This window comes from Ovis canadensis, chromosome 10 (genome assembly GCF_042477335.2).
Source record: "Ovis canadensis isolate MfBH-ARS-UI-01 breed Bighorn chromosome 10, ARS-UI_OviCan_v2, whole genome shotgun sequence".
NCBI classification, from domain to species: domain Eukaryota; kingdom Metazoa; phylum Chordata; class Mammalia; order Artiodactyla; family Bovidae; genus Ovis; species Ovis canadensis.
Window position 1 is genome coordinate 98,915,491 of NC_091254.1, and position 15,920 is coordinate 98,931,410.

A 15,920-nucleotide genomic window follows, 5' to 3' on the forward strand; every position below is an offset into this window, starting at 1 on the left:
CCTCGCAGGCACGGCTGCGCTGGAGGAGGACGCCCAGATCCTGAAGGTCATCGAGGCTTACTGCACCAGCGCCAAGACGCGGCAGACGCTCAACTCAAGTAAGTGTCGCCGGAGCCCACGGCCACTCTGCTGGCTCCTTCTGCCTGAAATCACGCCCCAGAGGACGCGGCTGTGGCCCTGTGCAGGCTCTGGGCGTGACCCCTAGTGAGGGTGCTTCTGCGGCCTGGCCCGCGTCCCTCAGTCGTGAGAAGGGGTCTGAGCGGTCAGTGACGCGGCCCTGCTGGGAAACCTTGGCGTGAAGGGCGCTGCCAGGCGTAGCAGCCCTGGGGCCTGGAGAGGACGGCTGTGATAGGACACCGCAGTGCGCTCTCAGTTCAGTTGGTCAAGCTGCCTAAACCCCTGTGTGGAAGTGGTTTGAGCGAAGAGTTTCTGAGAATTATTGTCAAACGCACAAGCCTAGGGTAAGAGTTGTTTTTTGTTTCTGTTCTTTAACAGCAGCTCACCGCCCCCCGCCCTGCCCCCCCCCCCAAATGGTTGCGTTTAGAGTTTTTGCTGTAGACACCAGGGAGTTTACTGGGTAAATTTCCTACCTTTCAGTGTACCTGCATCTTGCTTACAATGCCTTATATGAAAGCATCTTAATCCGGTGTGTGAACAGGGAAAAAGTGGATTCTTTTTTTTCCCCCAAATTCCTGAGCATTTGAGAATTGGAGTGCAGGGTAGATATAGTCAGGATGTGGTCTGTTCAGGAGGAAAAGGGGCTGAACTTACCCCGCCTCAGACCGGATGTCATTAATTCTGGCATGAAAAGCGGGTTTTATTAGATGCTGTGTTTCTGGTTCCCTTCTCCTTCTCGACTGGTGAACTGCCTGTCACCTCATCTGTACCACCTGCAGTGTGACGTGGCAGTTCCAAGCCGTGTCACGTCTGTTGTAAAAAAAAATGCTGGAAAGAAAAGGTGGAAAAGGAACTGTTGAGTGCTTTAACTTAGCTTTTGTTCAAGGTGACTGCAGGTGTGAGGCTAGGGCCAACAGGATTAGCCCTGGGTACAGCTGCAGGTGATCCGGAACTTTCTTTCTGGCTCATAGTTTACACGTCCCGCCCGTGATGTTGGGATGTCTGGTCTGCACCGCGTCTGGTGAGAACGCCTGTCCGTAGTGACCGGTGCCCAGAGCAGGTGAGGAAGAGCCGGGTGTGCGTGTGGAGGGAGTCGGCAGGTGACAGGGCTGTAGTCTGCAAGCGCAGACCATCGTCCCTGAGGACAGGACGGCTTCCTATTTGAGACTGTATTTTGGGTAACAGGCTATATGTGCCTGTAGTATTTTGGGTTTTGAGTTTGAGATCTTTAAAAAGTTACTCGTCTCCACATCAGCTGTGTGAAGTGCAGCTCCAGCTCGGCATCCCAGGTGAGCGGACCTGGTGGCGAGCCTTGTGTTTCTGTGTGGGTCTCGTTTCTCCCCCGGGGATGGGGCCCTGGCGTGTGTAGGTCTCGCCACGCTGCCTGTGTGTCCACTTCTGCTGTGCGGGCAGACCACGGGACGTTGGCCAGCACAGTGGGTTTTGTTTTTAATCGATGTTACGGCCTAACTGCCCTGAGGCCTGGGACTGGCCTTCATGCAGGGTTGTCAGGGACAGGTGGCTCTGGAGTTGTGTCCCTCGTGCTGGCTGGGTGGTGCGCTGCGGAGCCTGGAGACGGCAGGTGGGGCGGCTCTGTCCCCGTGGAGCAGAGATCGTGGGCGTGCGTGCCCCGCCTGGGCTCCGTCGGGTGCGGCGCGCCTGGGTGCTGGACGCCCGCATCGCCCACACGGCCTGTGCACTGCCGCCCTCCCGGCCGGGCCCGCCGCTCACGGCTCCCCGCGCGTCGGGGAGGGTCAGCAGGAGGGTTGATGGCGTCCGGCCAGACGTGTCTTCCTGTGTGACCACTCCCCTGGTTGCGTATGGGTGGCGCTCCTGTGGGTAGGTGCTCCGGGCTAGAGGCCTGCGTGCTCTGCAGGGTGGGGGAGCGGGGGCGGGGCCCGTATCACCCCGTCTCCGTCGGAAGTCCTCGCAGTCGTTACAGTTGCACAAGGTAAGTTTAGACCCCCATCGGTAAGGTGACTTCTAGTCTGGCAGAGAGGTAGCTGAGGAAGTAAGTCAGAAATCCTTGGGAAGTATTTTACGTTCGGTATATGCATGTTAACCACATGAATGATTCCTTTTACAAATAATGTCCTAAATGAGATCATTTGTTAATCGAATGTGTAGCAGAATTGGTTATTTGTCATATGTCTTTAGAATTTTCTTGTGATTGTGGGCTTATTCCGTAAAAGATTTCATAAGTGAGGGCCTAATAGCAGTAAGCTTAAAAAGGAGCAGTTTGGAAATGGTATCGTGATATGGGTTTATTTAAATAACCATTGATCCAGCTGTGTTCTACGGGCTGTGCTAGTCAGTAAGTCAGTGATGAAACCCAGCCGTAGGTGAGGAGGATCGAGCATTGCTGCCGTGTTCTAACACTCTTTTCTCTCTCCCTTCTCTTCCCGTCACCTTCTGCGTTTGTTTCCTGTTTTGGTTGTGGCTCTTCCTGCCGTCTTCCTGCTCGCCCCTCCTCCGCCTGCCCCTCCTCCCCCGCCCTCCCCCACCCCCCACCCGTCTTAGCATGGCAAGGCACTGACCTGATGCATAATCACGTCTTGGCTGACGACGACCAGTCAAGTCTAGACTCCCTGGGTCGTCGCAGCAGCCTCTCCCGTGTGGAGCCTTCAGACTTCTCGGAAGACTCTGACTATGACAGTATATGGACAGCCCATAGTTACAGGATGGGTTCTACATCTCGTAAGAGCTGTTGCTCATATATCTCTCACCAGAACTAACGCACTTCTCAGCTTTTCTTAACAATGCTTGTTGTACTGCAGCCTGCTTTTCTTAGATGTTTTCTTGCTGTTTCTTGTCTCTTTTATGTGATATTTTAACAACTTTGGGGAGCATTTCTGATATTTCCCGTTGTATTTTGTGGGGCTTACTGGCCACGTGAAGTGTCCACTCAGGCGACTGACTGTGGAAAGCGGTGGTGTGTCCACAAGCTACACCGAGGGTCCTCTGTCCATGGGCAGCGGTGGTCTTACAGCCCCACGTGACATGGTTAGGGTTTTTATTCTCAGTGTAGCGACTGTCTTGTTTCGTTTTAGATACAGCTGTATGAACACTTTTGTATTTTATACCGAAACCACACAGGTTTGTGATCTAAGTGCCAGCGACCTGGAGGAGACTCTGGCCTTCCGTACAGGGACGTAATTGTGTGGGTGTGCAGGACACGCCAGTCCAGTAGTTGTGGAGAGATGAGAAGAACCGTACCTCCAGAGCTGAGTCCAGACCACATGGCCGAGTGCTCGGCTGCCCTGGGTGCCCAGGAGGAGCCTCTGTCAGCGCGGCGGGTGTGAGCTCTGGGCCTGGGCAGGCGCGCGAGGGGCACGTCCACACCCCGCAGACGGCCAGCTCCGGGCCCCAGTTCCCCGCAGGCCAGACACCTGCATGTCATACCCCAAACTTCCGTTAGTTGGAGGAGTTTCTCTGAGAAGGCACTTGGCAAACCGGTGCCCCTGCAGTGCAGGGCGGGAGTCCGGCCTCTGAGCGCGTAGGTCAGGCTGTGTGTGTACCCAGGAAGTCGCCCACCCCGACTCCCAGGTCTGAGCCCGCGGCCTGCAGGCACACGTGCTTGTTTTCAGCTGCAGGGACACTCCCTTCACAGCCCCGGTGGAACATCACCCTCACTCTCGGTTGCCATGGCGATACGAGTCCCCAAAAGTTTACCAAGTTGCCGTGTAACACACTTACGAGAACATCTCACATCTGGGGATGCCCCTACTTCCCTGGGGTTTGTTGTGGGAAGCTTCTCACTGCCCTCCCTTGGACTGGCTCCTGCTTCACGAAAAACTGACTGTGCCTCGTGGCACACGCTTGTGGCACCAGTGCACACACAGTCCACACTGGGCGGGAGGGCAAGACCCCTCCCCGTCATACTCCGCTGTGCACTGGGGACACCCCGAAACCAGCCTCAGGAAGCAAGACACTGTGACAGCTGGGGTGGCGTTTCCCCTCCCCATGGGGCGGCTGTGGCCCTGTGTGCTCAGTGCCCTGCCTCCGCCGGCACCAGGCGTGCAGGGGTCCAGTCTTGTTTGCACGGAGTGGCTGTGAGCTGGTGCCCTGCGCCCCGGGCCCGGGCAGCTGGTCCTGCTGTGCACAGCGCTGGTCCCCGTGGCCTTCCTGGGGTCCCGGCAGGAGCTGTGCCGGAGGGCCAGGGCCACAGGCGGGGGCTCGTTAGGAAAGCCAGGAGTCGCACACGTCCGTCTGTCCCTGAGTGTCTACTGAGCTGCTTATGCCACCTGGAGAGTTCGTATTTTTATATCAGTTAGTGTAAATAAGAAAGTTGAGGAGCAGTCTTTTAGAATTAGTCGGCGCCCAGTATTCACCCGTGGGAGGGAGATTATATACGTTCAGCCAAGTAGCAGATGGCTCATATGCTTCATGTCATGCAGTGAACTCAGAAGCGTGTTTTACTTCATGTCACATCAGGTGACGTCACAGCTTTCCAGGTTCTCACGGTGCAGGAGTTTCTCTCTGCTCAGAGACTGTGAGTGGGTCGGGCTGGGCCTCGGTGCATGCGGGTTTTCAGGCCGTGCTGTGTGGTGCCTGGGTTTCTCTTGAACGCCAGATGTCATCTCTTGAACGCCAAATGGGTTGTCCTGACACTGATATTCCAAACACCAAAGTTTTCCTATTTCCCACAATTCCTCTTTGTGCCAATTAAAGCCATTTTGACAATGATTTTCTGTTGATTCTAAGATCACTACAGAATGACCACCTGGCTGTCTGTCTGGGTTTGTTCTGAAGTCTGGCACCATTTGCCCTTGTGACCTATCTGGAAGTATCCGTGCCATTGGCTTGAAAGCCGTTCTCACGGGGCGTGCCACGGACAGTGTTTCCACTTTTGCGGAACTTCAGTCGTGCTGAGCCAGTACCTGTGTTTCTGCCATTCTGTAATATCTCTGTGTACAGTTAGTATTATAACGGAAGGGGGAAGAATCTGAGCTAGAAGGTAGGTTTAAGCCATTTGTGGGCCCTTGGCCAGCGGCTCAAATGGTGTTCCCATTGAATCGATGCTTGCCACAAGTCTGTAAGCTGTATCACGTGTTTTGCATAAAACTGCCGAAACACAGGGATGTGTGTATCGTGGTGAAGACCTTGAAAAAACCTGCGTGTTGTGCTTTCAGCCTGTGAGCGGGAGAGCCGTTCTCTGTGGGCGCCTGCCGCTCCGGACCCAGTTGGATGTGTACCTGAATGTCCATTGTACAGTACAGTATGCATACTCCTGTTTGTGGCTGCATATGGCAACGAAGTGTTTGTTTTATATTCAAAAAAAGACGTCTGTTATGTACAGTTGAAATAAATTTTGCATTTGCTAGCCTCTGGCTTTTAATATGTGTTACATGGAGGGGGGTTGGGGCTGGGGGAGCAGAATTTGCGGTTCACTGTGATTCGGCTGTTTGGAACTAGCATCTTCCGCAGGACGGCGGGGCGGTGCTCACCTCGTACCTGCCTCGATGGCAAGGCCTGCACTTTCTTAGGTTAACAGTGTTTCAGATGACGCGAGACGACGCTTCTGTGTTTATGTCATCTGTTTCCCTCTAATTCTTTCGTAAAGAAATTTTTGCTCACTGGGAGATTCATCTTCAGAAAGAAGAGTGCTCTCTTGCCTCCTCTCTTTTGGTGGAGTCAGGGCTGTGCATAAAAGGAAGAAAGCCCACCTTCAGTGTTTCCTTTCCGTAGGCTAAGGGCTCAGGTTTTAGTTTTTATTTGTAGAGTGCGTGTCTAGCCGACCAGGAGAGGCAGAATGGGAGGAACAGAGGCGCCTGTGGCAGGTCTGGGACCAGGCCGGGGTGCAGATGGTGGCCGGGTGGACAGCCTTCTCTGAGGAGGGGCCTTGTGGTTTTGTTTTGTTTTTCCCTAAGAAAAATGAATTGGAACCTTATCACAGCCAGAAATAACAGTGGCCTAACGGAGAGATCTTACTGAGTAGAATTTTTAAAATGTTAGCGTTTTGTTTCATGCTGAAAGTTACTTCGGTGTCTGTGAGTTACAAGAAGTCACGTGAACTGTGCTGTAAAGGCACTCCACGGCTGGCCGCAGAAGCGGACACTCGCTTCTGAAAGACCCTACCCGGTCTTCAGGGTCTCCAGGCGGCCGGCCCCCAGCCCGGACCCACGTGCACAGCGCAGCCCCTGAGTTTGGAGCTGCAGACCTTCAGGGGTGCCCCCCGGGGGTGGCCTGCCCGCCCCGTGACAGTGCCTGGGGCCGAGGCCCTCTGCTTGCTGTCTGGGCAAGCCCTCTGTCCACAAGGCGGAGGAGCTGCACCTGTGTGTTCTCAGACTCAGCTCCACGGCCCCCTGGGGACCTGTGACAGATGTAGGGGACAGGTTCTCAGTGGGTCTCCAGCTTCCAGGTCACCGGTCCCAGGGAGTTCACGGGTCCCCAGCGCCTGCTCCGTCCCCAGCTGAGGGCGCAGAGCGACCCCTGCTGGCAGCAGTGCTTGAGTGCTTGTCAGCCGGCAGCGGCTGGGTCTGCCCTGAGGAAAGACCCCTGTACTGAGCCACAGCAAAGCCACGCAGTGCTTGTGTGTGTACTCACAGACACGTGCAGGGTCGTGTGCTGGCTCACACTCCTCAGAACATTAGCCAGAAAGCTGCAAAATGTTCCTTTTGATGATGGAGGAAGTGTTCAGCACTCGGATTTAGGTAATGCTGAATTCAGGTTAAATGGGTACTTTTGCTGGAAATCTTAGGCACTGTGAACCTCCAGGAAGCGGCTACAGCTTTCAGTGGTTTCCACAGTGAGGTGCTGCAGAATCCCGGTGGTCTCCTGGAGACACAGAGCTCTGTGTTGAGCACAGAGCTGGGGAGATGCAGACCCTGTGTGTGCTGGCGCCTCCGTGAGCACACGCTCCCGTGTCTCAGCCCCACAGTGGAGGCTTTCAAAGTGACAGCCGTGTTTGGAGGCTCTGCTCTGGAATTCTTTTTCCAGCCTAACTAATTCAGAGAAGATTTGCTGTGATGCTTTTAAAAATACTGAACTGATCTTAGAGAAAGCTTGTTAAATCTGCTTACTTTCTAGAGCTTTGTTCTCATAGAAACAGTTGACTTACTTAGAAACTTTGGTTAGAGAATATTCTTTTGTTGTTTTGCTGAAAGACTTGCAATTTTTTTTCAGTTGTTTCACAAAAGTGTGTTGAAACTAGGCAGCCTGAGGGGTTCTGTGCAGGCTGATGAATGGTCTTCACTTACAAGCCTCCTGGCTCACCGGCACATCCTCAGTGGCGTTTCTCACGTCGGCACGTGTCAGGGATCCAGCCGTCGACACTTCCTGTCCGTCACGTAGCTTCACCTGCTCTCGCGTGCTTTCAGCATGTCTGCCAAAATGAGGGCGGTGTCCTTCTTGCACGTGCAGCTCTTGGATCAGGTCTCACAGTCGCCTCACATCGTGGAGTGTGTGGTTACGATGTCATCTGGTAGAAGACACCTGTCAGAGTGGCCTCTGCAGAGGTGGTGGGTCTTGTTCTCTTTTTGCGGCTGATGGAGTTGAGGCTCCGAGCTTTGGTGTCAGGCCTGAGTTTCCCGAGGCCCGCAGCCCCAGCCCCTGCACAGCCCTGCTCCTCAGAGTGGACACCACCGCCCCCTCCATTGCACTTCTGTTCTGTGTATCATTTGAAGACTTCATTGCTACAAACGTGTAACGTAAATAGGTTGCCTAGGCTTCGAAGCTAGAAGATGCAAAAATAATTGAGAAATAAACGTAGAATTTAATCTTCTTAAGGCACTTATATGAAAAAACACGTTCAGCCTGTGGTCTCATTAGCTAGTTTGGGTGAAGAAACATGTTACAGGCTGCCCGTGACCGGTCCACCCTGGTGGCCCTTGGCCTGACAGTGGCACACAGCTTCCAGGGCAGAGCAGGTAACAGTGAGGACCCCCGGGGGTGCCAGGGTCCCAGGTCACCCACCTGCTTCTGTTTACAGGGAAACCAAGTGGAGCCCTTTGCTCCCTGACGTGTGGTCCACACAGCAGAGTCCTTAGGAATACTTGTCTGTTTTCAGGGGAAATAGCACGCTGTCCCTCCTCCCAGCAGGAACATGGCCAACGCTGGCATTGGTGTCGGAAGTTTGGGTGCCTGGCCCTTCAGATTCTTAATCCGGCGGCCTCTGTGCCTCTCAGTTGTGTTTCCCGAGTGCGTTTCCTCCCTAAGCGGTACTTCCGCACGTGGCCCAGACATCCCAGAAGTGTGTGCTGAGAAAGGCCCGGAAGACAGCGTGGCCGCGGCCCCGCATGAGGCCCCTGGAGCCGGTCATCGTCATCAGCAGGACGAAGCCTTTCAGGACGTGTCCCTCCCCGGGCCCAGGGCTTGGAGGACCTGAAAAGCCTGCAGGTCGGTCGCTGTGCCAGGCCGGGTGTGAGCTGGGCGCTGCCCGCCCCCCGCGCCTCCCGCAGCCTTGGAGCTGTCACCACAGGACCCGCGTCTCAGTGTGAGCACAAGTCACTAGTGGAGGGTCGTCTGTGAACAGCAGCTGACAAGTTCAAGCCACAGGCAGGGGCTCGTACAGACGTGCTCCAGCACAGCAGCTCCTTCCGGCCGTGGCAGGGCTGCGAGTAGTCCCTGTGGTTACGACACCGATGTCCTAGGACACGTAGACACCGTGCCTCGGCTGGTGTAGGAGACCGTCTGTCGGGACGTTGGCGCTGTGACGTGTTGTGCCCCCCTGGGCTGGGCGGCCTCCCTCTCAGGCCAGATGCTACTCTTTAGCTCGGCCTCCCTGTCTGCGGGACGGGGCTAGAGCCGGGCTTTGCAGACGCCCCGCACGGTGGCCAGCGGGGTCACCTGGCCCGGTGAACCAGACCCTCCTCCCTGTCGCCAGCCGCCCCGGGAGTGAAGGGGGTGCTTGGTCCCCGCATCAGGAGCGTCGACAGCCGCCACAGGCCCTGTTCTTTCAGAGGAGGGTGAGCTTGTGGTGAGAGGCTGGTTGGAACCATTAAGTCCTGTCCTGAAAGCGTGTGTTGTACAGAATGCTCCTGCCACATGAGGATGCCCGGGGCCCTCGTCCACTGTGACGGACCTTTGGGAAGGTGAACCGAGGGTAAAGCAGAGAAGACGAGGTCGGGCGGGCCGAAGCGCCGTCTCCGTGGTTAAAGCGTGTGCACCAAACAGCCAGGTGGATGGTATCAGCGAGAAAGCTGCGTTTATCTCAGCAACCACCAGCAGGGGCTGCGGCGGGCCGCGTCCTTCCTCGGATGCATCTGACGTCATTTTCAAAACTTGGAATGGTGCACGTCAGTGCTGTATAGCTCTTTAAAAAGGTGGTTTTCTTCCTTGCACCCTTATATGAGGCTTAATTCTCGTTAATTTCTGAAGACCCTGTTTTGCAGTAATGGTTTCTCTGGCCACTGTCCCGGGTAAGCTTTTGTGCTGGGTCTTGGTTAAATGACATAAATATCCCTGTAATATTGGAAACAGTGTTCCTCCTTTTGGAAAAATGTTTATATTCCAGGGACTGTAAATACAGTTTTCATAAGAGGATCAGTAATAAACTTTTTCTTAACCATGTGCTGTAACACTTTTAGCTGTTGCTCTGGAGTTAAATGTTTTAAGGACCAGTTCACTGACTTGATAAATATTGGAATATGTCTTCTGTGTGATCTGATGGTTCTTCCTAAGCTTCCTGGAATAAAATGGCACAAAATTTGATTGATTTGAATATCCCCCAGTAGTTGATTATTTCCTCCAAAATGCCCAAGTCGATATGGTCAGAATCTTCAACTTACTACGTGTTGAAAATTTTTTTAAAAGATCGATAATCCAGATTCAGAAACTGAAGCTCAATAAATTGGAAAAAAAAAAAAAAAAGACTAATGTTTCCTTTGCCCTGTCATGCTATGGGCTTGAAGGGAGGCTTGGCTTCAGTCTACAGAGGGGGAGGGAGTTGGTAAAGGCTACCCATCCCCATTTTATCTAGAGTATGTATTTCTTAACATACTGGAATTAACACCTGGAATTTAATATTAGTAATCAAGTAGTGTTATATAGTCAAGTCCTTTTAGCTCTGCTGTGGTATTTACCTGTGGGTTTCTTTTTTTTATTTAAATGATGACAGGTTCACGCAAAGAATCTGCTCCGCAAGTTTTGCTTCCAGAAGAAGAGAAAATCATAGTTGAAGAGACTAAAAGTAACGGTCAGACAGTGATAGAAGAAAAGTAAGCTGTGTCTCAGTGTTTTAAAGTGTCTGTGGTGGGGGGGCTTCCTGGCTGAGGTCCACACCCCGTGTGTGGAATCGGGCCTTACTGGAGCTGGGCTGAGGGGGGCGGGCGCGGGGTGAAGTGGGGTGCTCGCGACCCTCGCTCACGGTGCCCCCTCTCTGTCTAGGAGTCTCGTCGACACTGTGTACGCGCTAAAAGATGAAGTCCAGGAGCTACGACAGGTGAGTTGCCATCTGTCTGTAATCGTTTTAACGGGGCCGACGAGGGAACCACGGTGTTAGACCTGAAGCCAGCTGTCCACGAGCACCGTGAGGCCGGAGCAGGAGCCTCCTCTCGGGGTCTGGATCTCAGCAGCAGATCAGCAGTGGGTCTGTGAACGTGAGCCGCGGGAGGCGCGTCTTCAAGGCGACTTGTTAAGCACTCTCTCCACCGCGCTGGTGTTGGGCGCCAGCAGGGGCTGTTCTCTTGTCACCAGGTGCCACGCGTGGTCCAGGTTCTTGAGAAGACCCATAAAAAAGCCAGTTAGACTGGGCTGCCTCGCCGAGCAGACTGGTGTGAGCTGCATCGTGTTGGTGGCTCCCGTGTGCGAGACGCAGCTCACGGCCGGCCTGGGCTGGATGGACAGCAGGGGACCGGCCATGCACCCAGAGCTGCCCCCTGCCGGCTGCCTGCCGCTCTGCCCGCCCAGGGGCGGTGCTGGCATCAGCCACGGTGGGGGTGACGGGGCCCCTGACTCAGCGGCCTCTGTGCCCCCTTCTTGGTGCCGTGGAGACTCTCGCAGGCATGGGAGACCAGGAGGGACGTGAGCCCTGCTGGTTCCTTTCGGTCACTCCCACTCTGTGTTTTGTAGATTCTGTGGTTCACAGTCGTGAGTGCTGGGCCTGCTCCATTTGTGGGCTGTCCCGGTGCCAGGAGCCGCCCTGCGTCTGAGACCCTCGGGGGCCCCATCAGCCGCTCCCCTGGCCGCGGTGCAGGGCGGGCTCCTTCAGCGGGGGCCCATCTCCTTGGGGAGGGGTCCCCTTTGGTGCCAATGGCGGTTAACCTCCTGCGGTCTTCTTCACCCACAGGACAACAAGAAGATGAAGAAGTCTCTGGAGGAAGAGCAGAGAGCCCGCAAAGACCTGGAGAAGCTGGTGAGGAAGGTTCTCAAGAACATGAATGACCCTGCTTGGGATGAGACGAACCTCTGAGGGGTGTCCTGGTGCTCCGTTAAGACCGGTTCCGAGACTGAGCCGGAGCCCTACACGGAGCACGTCGCTGCAGCCCCGCCCCTGACGCTCAGGCTGCTGGCGGGGCCGTGCGTGGAGACTGCAGCCGGGCGGCCGTGAGCTCCAGGCCGAGCCCAGACCGCGTCCCCCAACACCCAGTAGCTCATCCCGCAGTGAGCACAGTGGCGGCGTCTGGACTTGCGGGCTCCGAGTGAACGCCTGTCAGTGTCCTGTGGATGTTCCCTGGAAATGTCCCGCTCTGAACGCACACGGAGGGGCTTCCGTCTGGGCTGGCTGCTGGGTCGCAGTCCCTTTGCACTCACCTCTCTGCTCCCGCGCCCTGGGGCTCAAGCTCACTGCTCGTGGGGACCGGAGGCTGCAGACCCACAGGTGTCTCTGGGGGTGCCTGCTGTGCTGAGGCTATCCAGAAACACCGCCCGCAGTGTCTGCCTGCGGGGCCTGTAGACCGCAGGGGCCCCGTCTACGCCCCCAGGCTCCCGGTCGAGCAGGGTCGCAGTCCGTGTGCAGCACTGGGCTGAACCTGGGGCCTCGCCTTGGCCCCGAACCCGAGAACCGTGCCTGCTGCCCCCGGGCCCCGTGGCAGCTGGGCGCACGCCCGCCCCTGTGAGCACGTGCATGGCAGAGGGTGCCTGGCTGGGGCTGGCCTGGTGACTCGGCCAGGTGCACCGTCCCGTCCTCCCAGAAGGAGCAGCTCCCTGAAGCCTGTAAATAAAGTGTGTTATTTATTGCACGTCGCTGCAGCCCATGAGGACGCACTGCCGGGCGCAGGTGGCCTCTGCGTGAGGCCGCTCTGACCCCAACACCTGCCATCCCGTCGGGTGCGCGGGCAGGCCTTCCGTGCTTGCTGAGGAGGCAGTGTCTGCACTGTTTCTGCACGAATCGCGCAGTGGAACATGCCCGAGACGCCCCGAGAAGGGGGTGTCGAGATGAGGGCCCCCCCCCCCCCACGCTGAGTCCAGCTGGCAGGCCCATAGGAGGGGGCCTGTCCTCAGGCCCGGAGCCCCGCCCAGGGTCCAGCCAGTTCACAGGACCTGCTCCTCCGCCCTGCTCTTCTGAAGAGGTCGTTTGTACAGTGAGATGAACTTGTAGAGGACAAGTGTCGTGTCCTTAAAAGCCCAAACTCCAGCCCCTGGATCAGGGGTGTCTCGGAAATGCCTGCGTGGCGTCAGACGTGACTGTGACCTGCGCTCCTCTGTCTGCATCGGCCGGACGCCCCCGAGCTGGAGCAGCTGCTGGTCTGGGTGCCCGTGGCCCCGCCCTCAGCCTCCCCTGCTCCGGGGTGGGGTGGGGTGGGGTGGGGGGGTGGGGAGGGGGCAGGGGGGAGGGTGTCTGGGGCCTTGAAGGCCTGGACCGTGTAACGAGAACTGCCGACTTCTTGTGTTTACGTTTTATTTTCTTCGTTAGTGGCAGGGCTGGGAAGATGGCCCTTGGAGTGTTTGGTGAGCCCCGTTTTCGTGGGAGGCCCTTTGGTGAGGCATGAGACCTTGTAGTGGGAAATAGCCGATCGCGTGCTGAAGTTTGCTGTCGCGCGCAAATTCTAACTCAGGAACCGCATCCTCACCTGACTCTCCAGCACTCTGTGGTGGGCGGTGCTGCCCGCACCCTGGTGGGGTGCCTGCAGAGCCTGCCTTAACTGCTGACTTGAGCACGTGTGTTCTCAACCCTCCCGGCGGGTGGCCATTGACATGCTTGTGTGACGCATCCTTCCCGGGTCCCAGGGTTTTTCCTGAGCTTTCGAGGAAGCAGAGACGATGCATCTGAGCAGTTCTTCCTACAGACCTGCGCTGTTGTCAGTGGAGGGGATGTCAGGAAGGGGCCGTCTGCCTGTTGGAGTCGCCTCTGCCTCACTTTCCACGGACGAGGAGACGGAGCCACGTCCTCGCCCGGGCGGGAGGGGACGCGCCGGAGCCGTCGTGGAGGCGTGCTCTGCAGCAGGTTGAGCCGTCGTCGAGAACTCCCCACAGGCCCCCGGTGGCTGCGCCCGTGTTTCCGTAGGACGTGCAGGGGCTCCTTTCACAGCTGTGCTGGTGCTCCGCGGACGCCCCCCTGGTGTCCTGGTCTTGACTACTCACGCTCTGTTGTAATTACCATTAAACTGACTATTTTTCTTATGTTACAAACATGTCACTTTATTGTTTGTGGTGGTTTTTTTTTTTTTTGGCATATGTGTGTGTTACCTTTATCCTTCTGAATTTTTTTTTTTTTGTATTTTAAAATTCTGGTGTGAATTTTTGATGCTGGAAAATACCACATTTATGTTTAAAATCTAGAGTTTGGGAATATTTGAAGATAAGTTAGGAAACAAAGCTTGAGAGAAGGGCTTCCCAGGTGGCAGTGGGGGTAGAGAACCTGCCTTCCAACACAGGAGACGTAAGAGAGGCAGGCTCCATCCTGGGTCGGGAAGATCCCCTGGAGGAGGGAATGGCATCCCACTCCAGTGTTCTTGCCTGGAGAATCCCATGGACAGAGGAGCCTGGCGGGCTACGGTCCATGGGGTCACAGAGTCGGATACGACTGAATCGATTTAGCACGCGTGAAAAATGAGAACAAGTCTGAGGGAAGGACAGACTGCCGTCTGGGGGCCGAAGGCTCTCACCCCAGGAGGTCCAGGTCGACCCCGAGTGGGGCTTGGTGGAGGGCAGACGCCTTTCCCTGGGCCCCGTGGGCCCCTCAGAGCCGCGTGGCAGGAGATGGCCTCGCCCCTCCCTCCACTCCGTCCTGGTGGAGGCAGGTGTTGGGGAGCAACCAGGCCAGGTGGGGGGCGGCGTTCCCAGGACATCCGCCCCGCTTCCCTGGAGCTTCCGCCACACAGGACGGAGCTGACGGCATGGTCAGGGTCTCGGCCCAGGGCTCCGTGTTCAGGACGCGTTCCGTCAGACGGCCTGGGCGCCCCTGTCATCGTCTCTGGGTCAGAGCACAGGGAAGCACGTGGCGGTACATCTGCCCTTTGGAAGGCTTCCTCGAGTGCAGGTGGTGCCAACACGCCTCTGGCTCAGTTTTAAAATTTTTCTATTTGGCCACACCATGCTGTGTGTGGGTGCTTAGTTCCCTGACCAGGGATTGGACCTGGTTACTGTCCAGCAAAACGGATGACGGCGCTGGTTTCCTGAGGCCGCTGTGGCAGGGGTGGTGAACTGGGTGGGTTCTGAGAGCAGAGCCTCATCTCGGGGGTCCTGAGGCCTGAAGTTGGGAGCCCACGTGGTGGTGGCCTGTCCCTCTGGAGGCCCTGGCCCTGGGGGTCCCCTCCCGGCCCCCGTGGTGGCATGTCCCGGGGCCTCGGGCTCAGCCTCTGTTGGCGTGTGTCCGCTTGTCCACCCTGGGCCCTCCCCCCGTGGTTCTGCTTCCTCTCCCTGGAGGGACGCCTGTCCCATTGGGTTAGACTTCAAACCGATGGCGTCTGCAGAGGCCCAGCTTCACTTGGGGACATGTGCATGGGTGCTCGGGGTCAGGACTGGAACGGACTTTCCGGGAGATACCGTTAGACCTGTCCCGGGGGGGATGTGGACTCAGCTCCAGCGCTGGCCTGTCCCAGCGCTGGCCTGTCTCCCCGCTGGCCTGGGGCACCTCCCCTCGCAGAGGCCACTTGTGTGTGGCTAGGTTCCCAGCTAACCACCATCCCCGCCCTGGCACTGACTGGGGAGGAGCGTCTTCTATTTGAGAGAAGCCAGGGCGGTTCCCACGGGAAGACCTCTGGTCCAGGACAGACCGCGTCTTCTCGGCTAAAATCGCGTCACCAGGGAAAAGGCTCGGCCAATAACAGGAGATGCCAGCCCAGGCCCCCGTGAGCTCCCCGTGGGCCCCTGCAGGCCAGCCTGGCCGGTCAGCAAAGTGGGCAACAGACCCTGGGCTTCCTGGGCGCAGAGGGGATGGTCCGTCTGCTCTTTCTGGGTCCTGCCAGCGCTGTGATGACCCGGGCCCCCGCCCCACCCACCTGAGCCAGCACTTCAGCCCTGCCCTGGGGGTCTGTCCTGAGTGCCCTCACCTCCCCGGCTTCCCTGCGCTGACCCAGCCCTCGCACGGCCGCACGTGACCTTCCCCGCTGCTTCCCTGGAAGCTGGTCCATCGATGAACGTGAACCCGCTGCACGGTGGTGTGAAGTCAGTTCCCAGGAGGGTACCTGGCTGCCAACACTCCCGGCAGCAACGTGAACTGGGGCGGCTGTTCTGGGGACAGCCTGGCCGCTCCTCAGAAGCTGAGCCTGGAGCCACTGCCTGACCCAGGGAGGCCGTGGCTGGGGCTGTGTCCGAGGGAGGTGGGAACCCATGTGCACAGAAAACCCGTACGTGGACGTCCACAGTGGTGTTACACGTAGCGGCCGAGGAAGTGGGACAGCCCAGACGTCCGTCAGAGGACGGACGGGTCAGCAGGACGTCCGCCACGTGGAGGGCTGTCCTGGAGCCGTGAAGGGGGTTGG

The 15,920-nt window shown here is 57.0% G+C and overlaps 1 protein-coding gene across 8 annotated transcripts in view; it reads left to right on the top strand.

Moving 5' to 3' along the window:
• ARHGEF7 (Rho guanine nucleotide exchange factor 7) overlaps positions 1–13,626 on the top strand; it is a 103,158-nt gene extending 89,532 nt beyond the window's left edge. For 4 of the 8 annotated variants that reach the window (XM_069602449.1, XM_069602451.1, XM_069602454.1 and 1 more), the window contains 4 exons: positions 9–98; positions 10,175–10,274; positions 10,444–10,498; positions 11,345–13,626. In XM_069602449.1, coding sequence (XP_069458550.1) covers positions 9–98; positions 10,175–10,274; positions 10,444–10,498; positions 11,345–11,467 — 368 coding nt within the window. In that variant the 3' untranslated portion in view covers positions 11,468–13,626. Of the gene's footprint in view, positions 1–8; positions 99–2,637; positions 2,885–10,174; positions 10,275–10,443; positions 10,499–10,752 lie in introns of those variants that run through there. The other 4 variants (XM_069602450.1, XM_069602453.1, XM_069602455.1 and 1 more) reach the window with 3 other exon arrangements.
• The last annotated feature ends 2,294 nt before the right edge of the window (positions 13,627–15,920 follow it).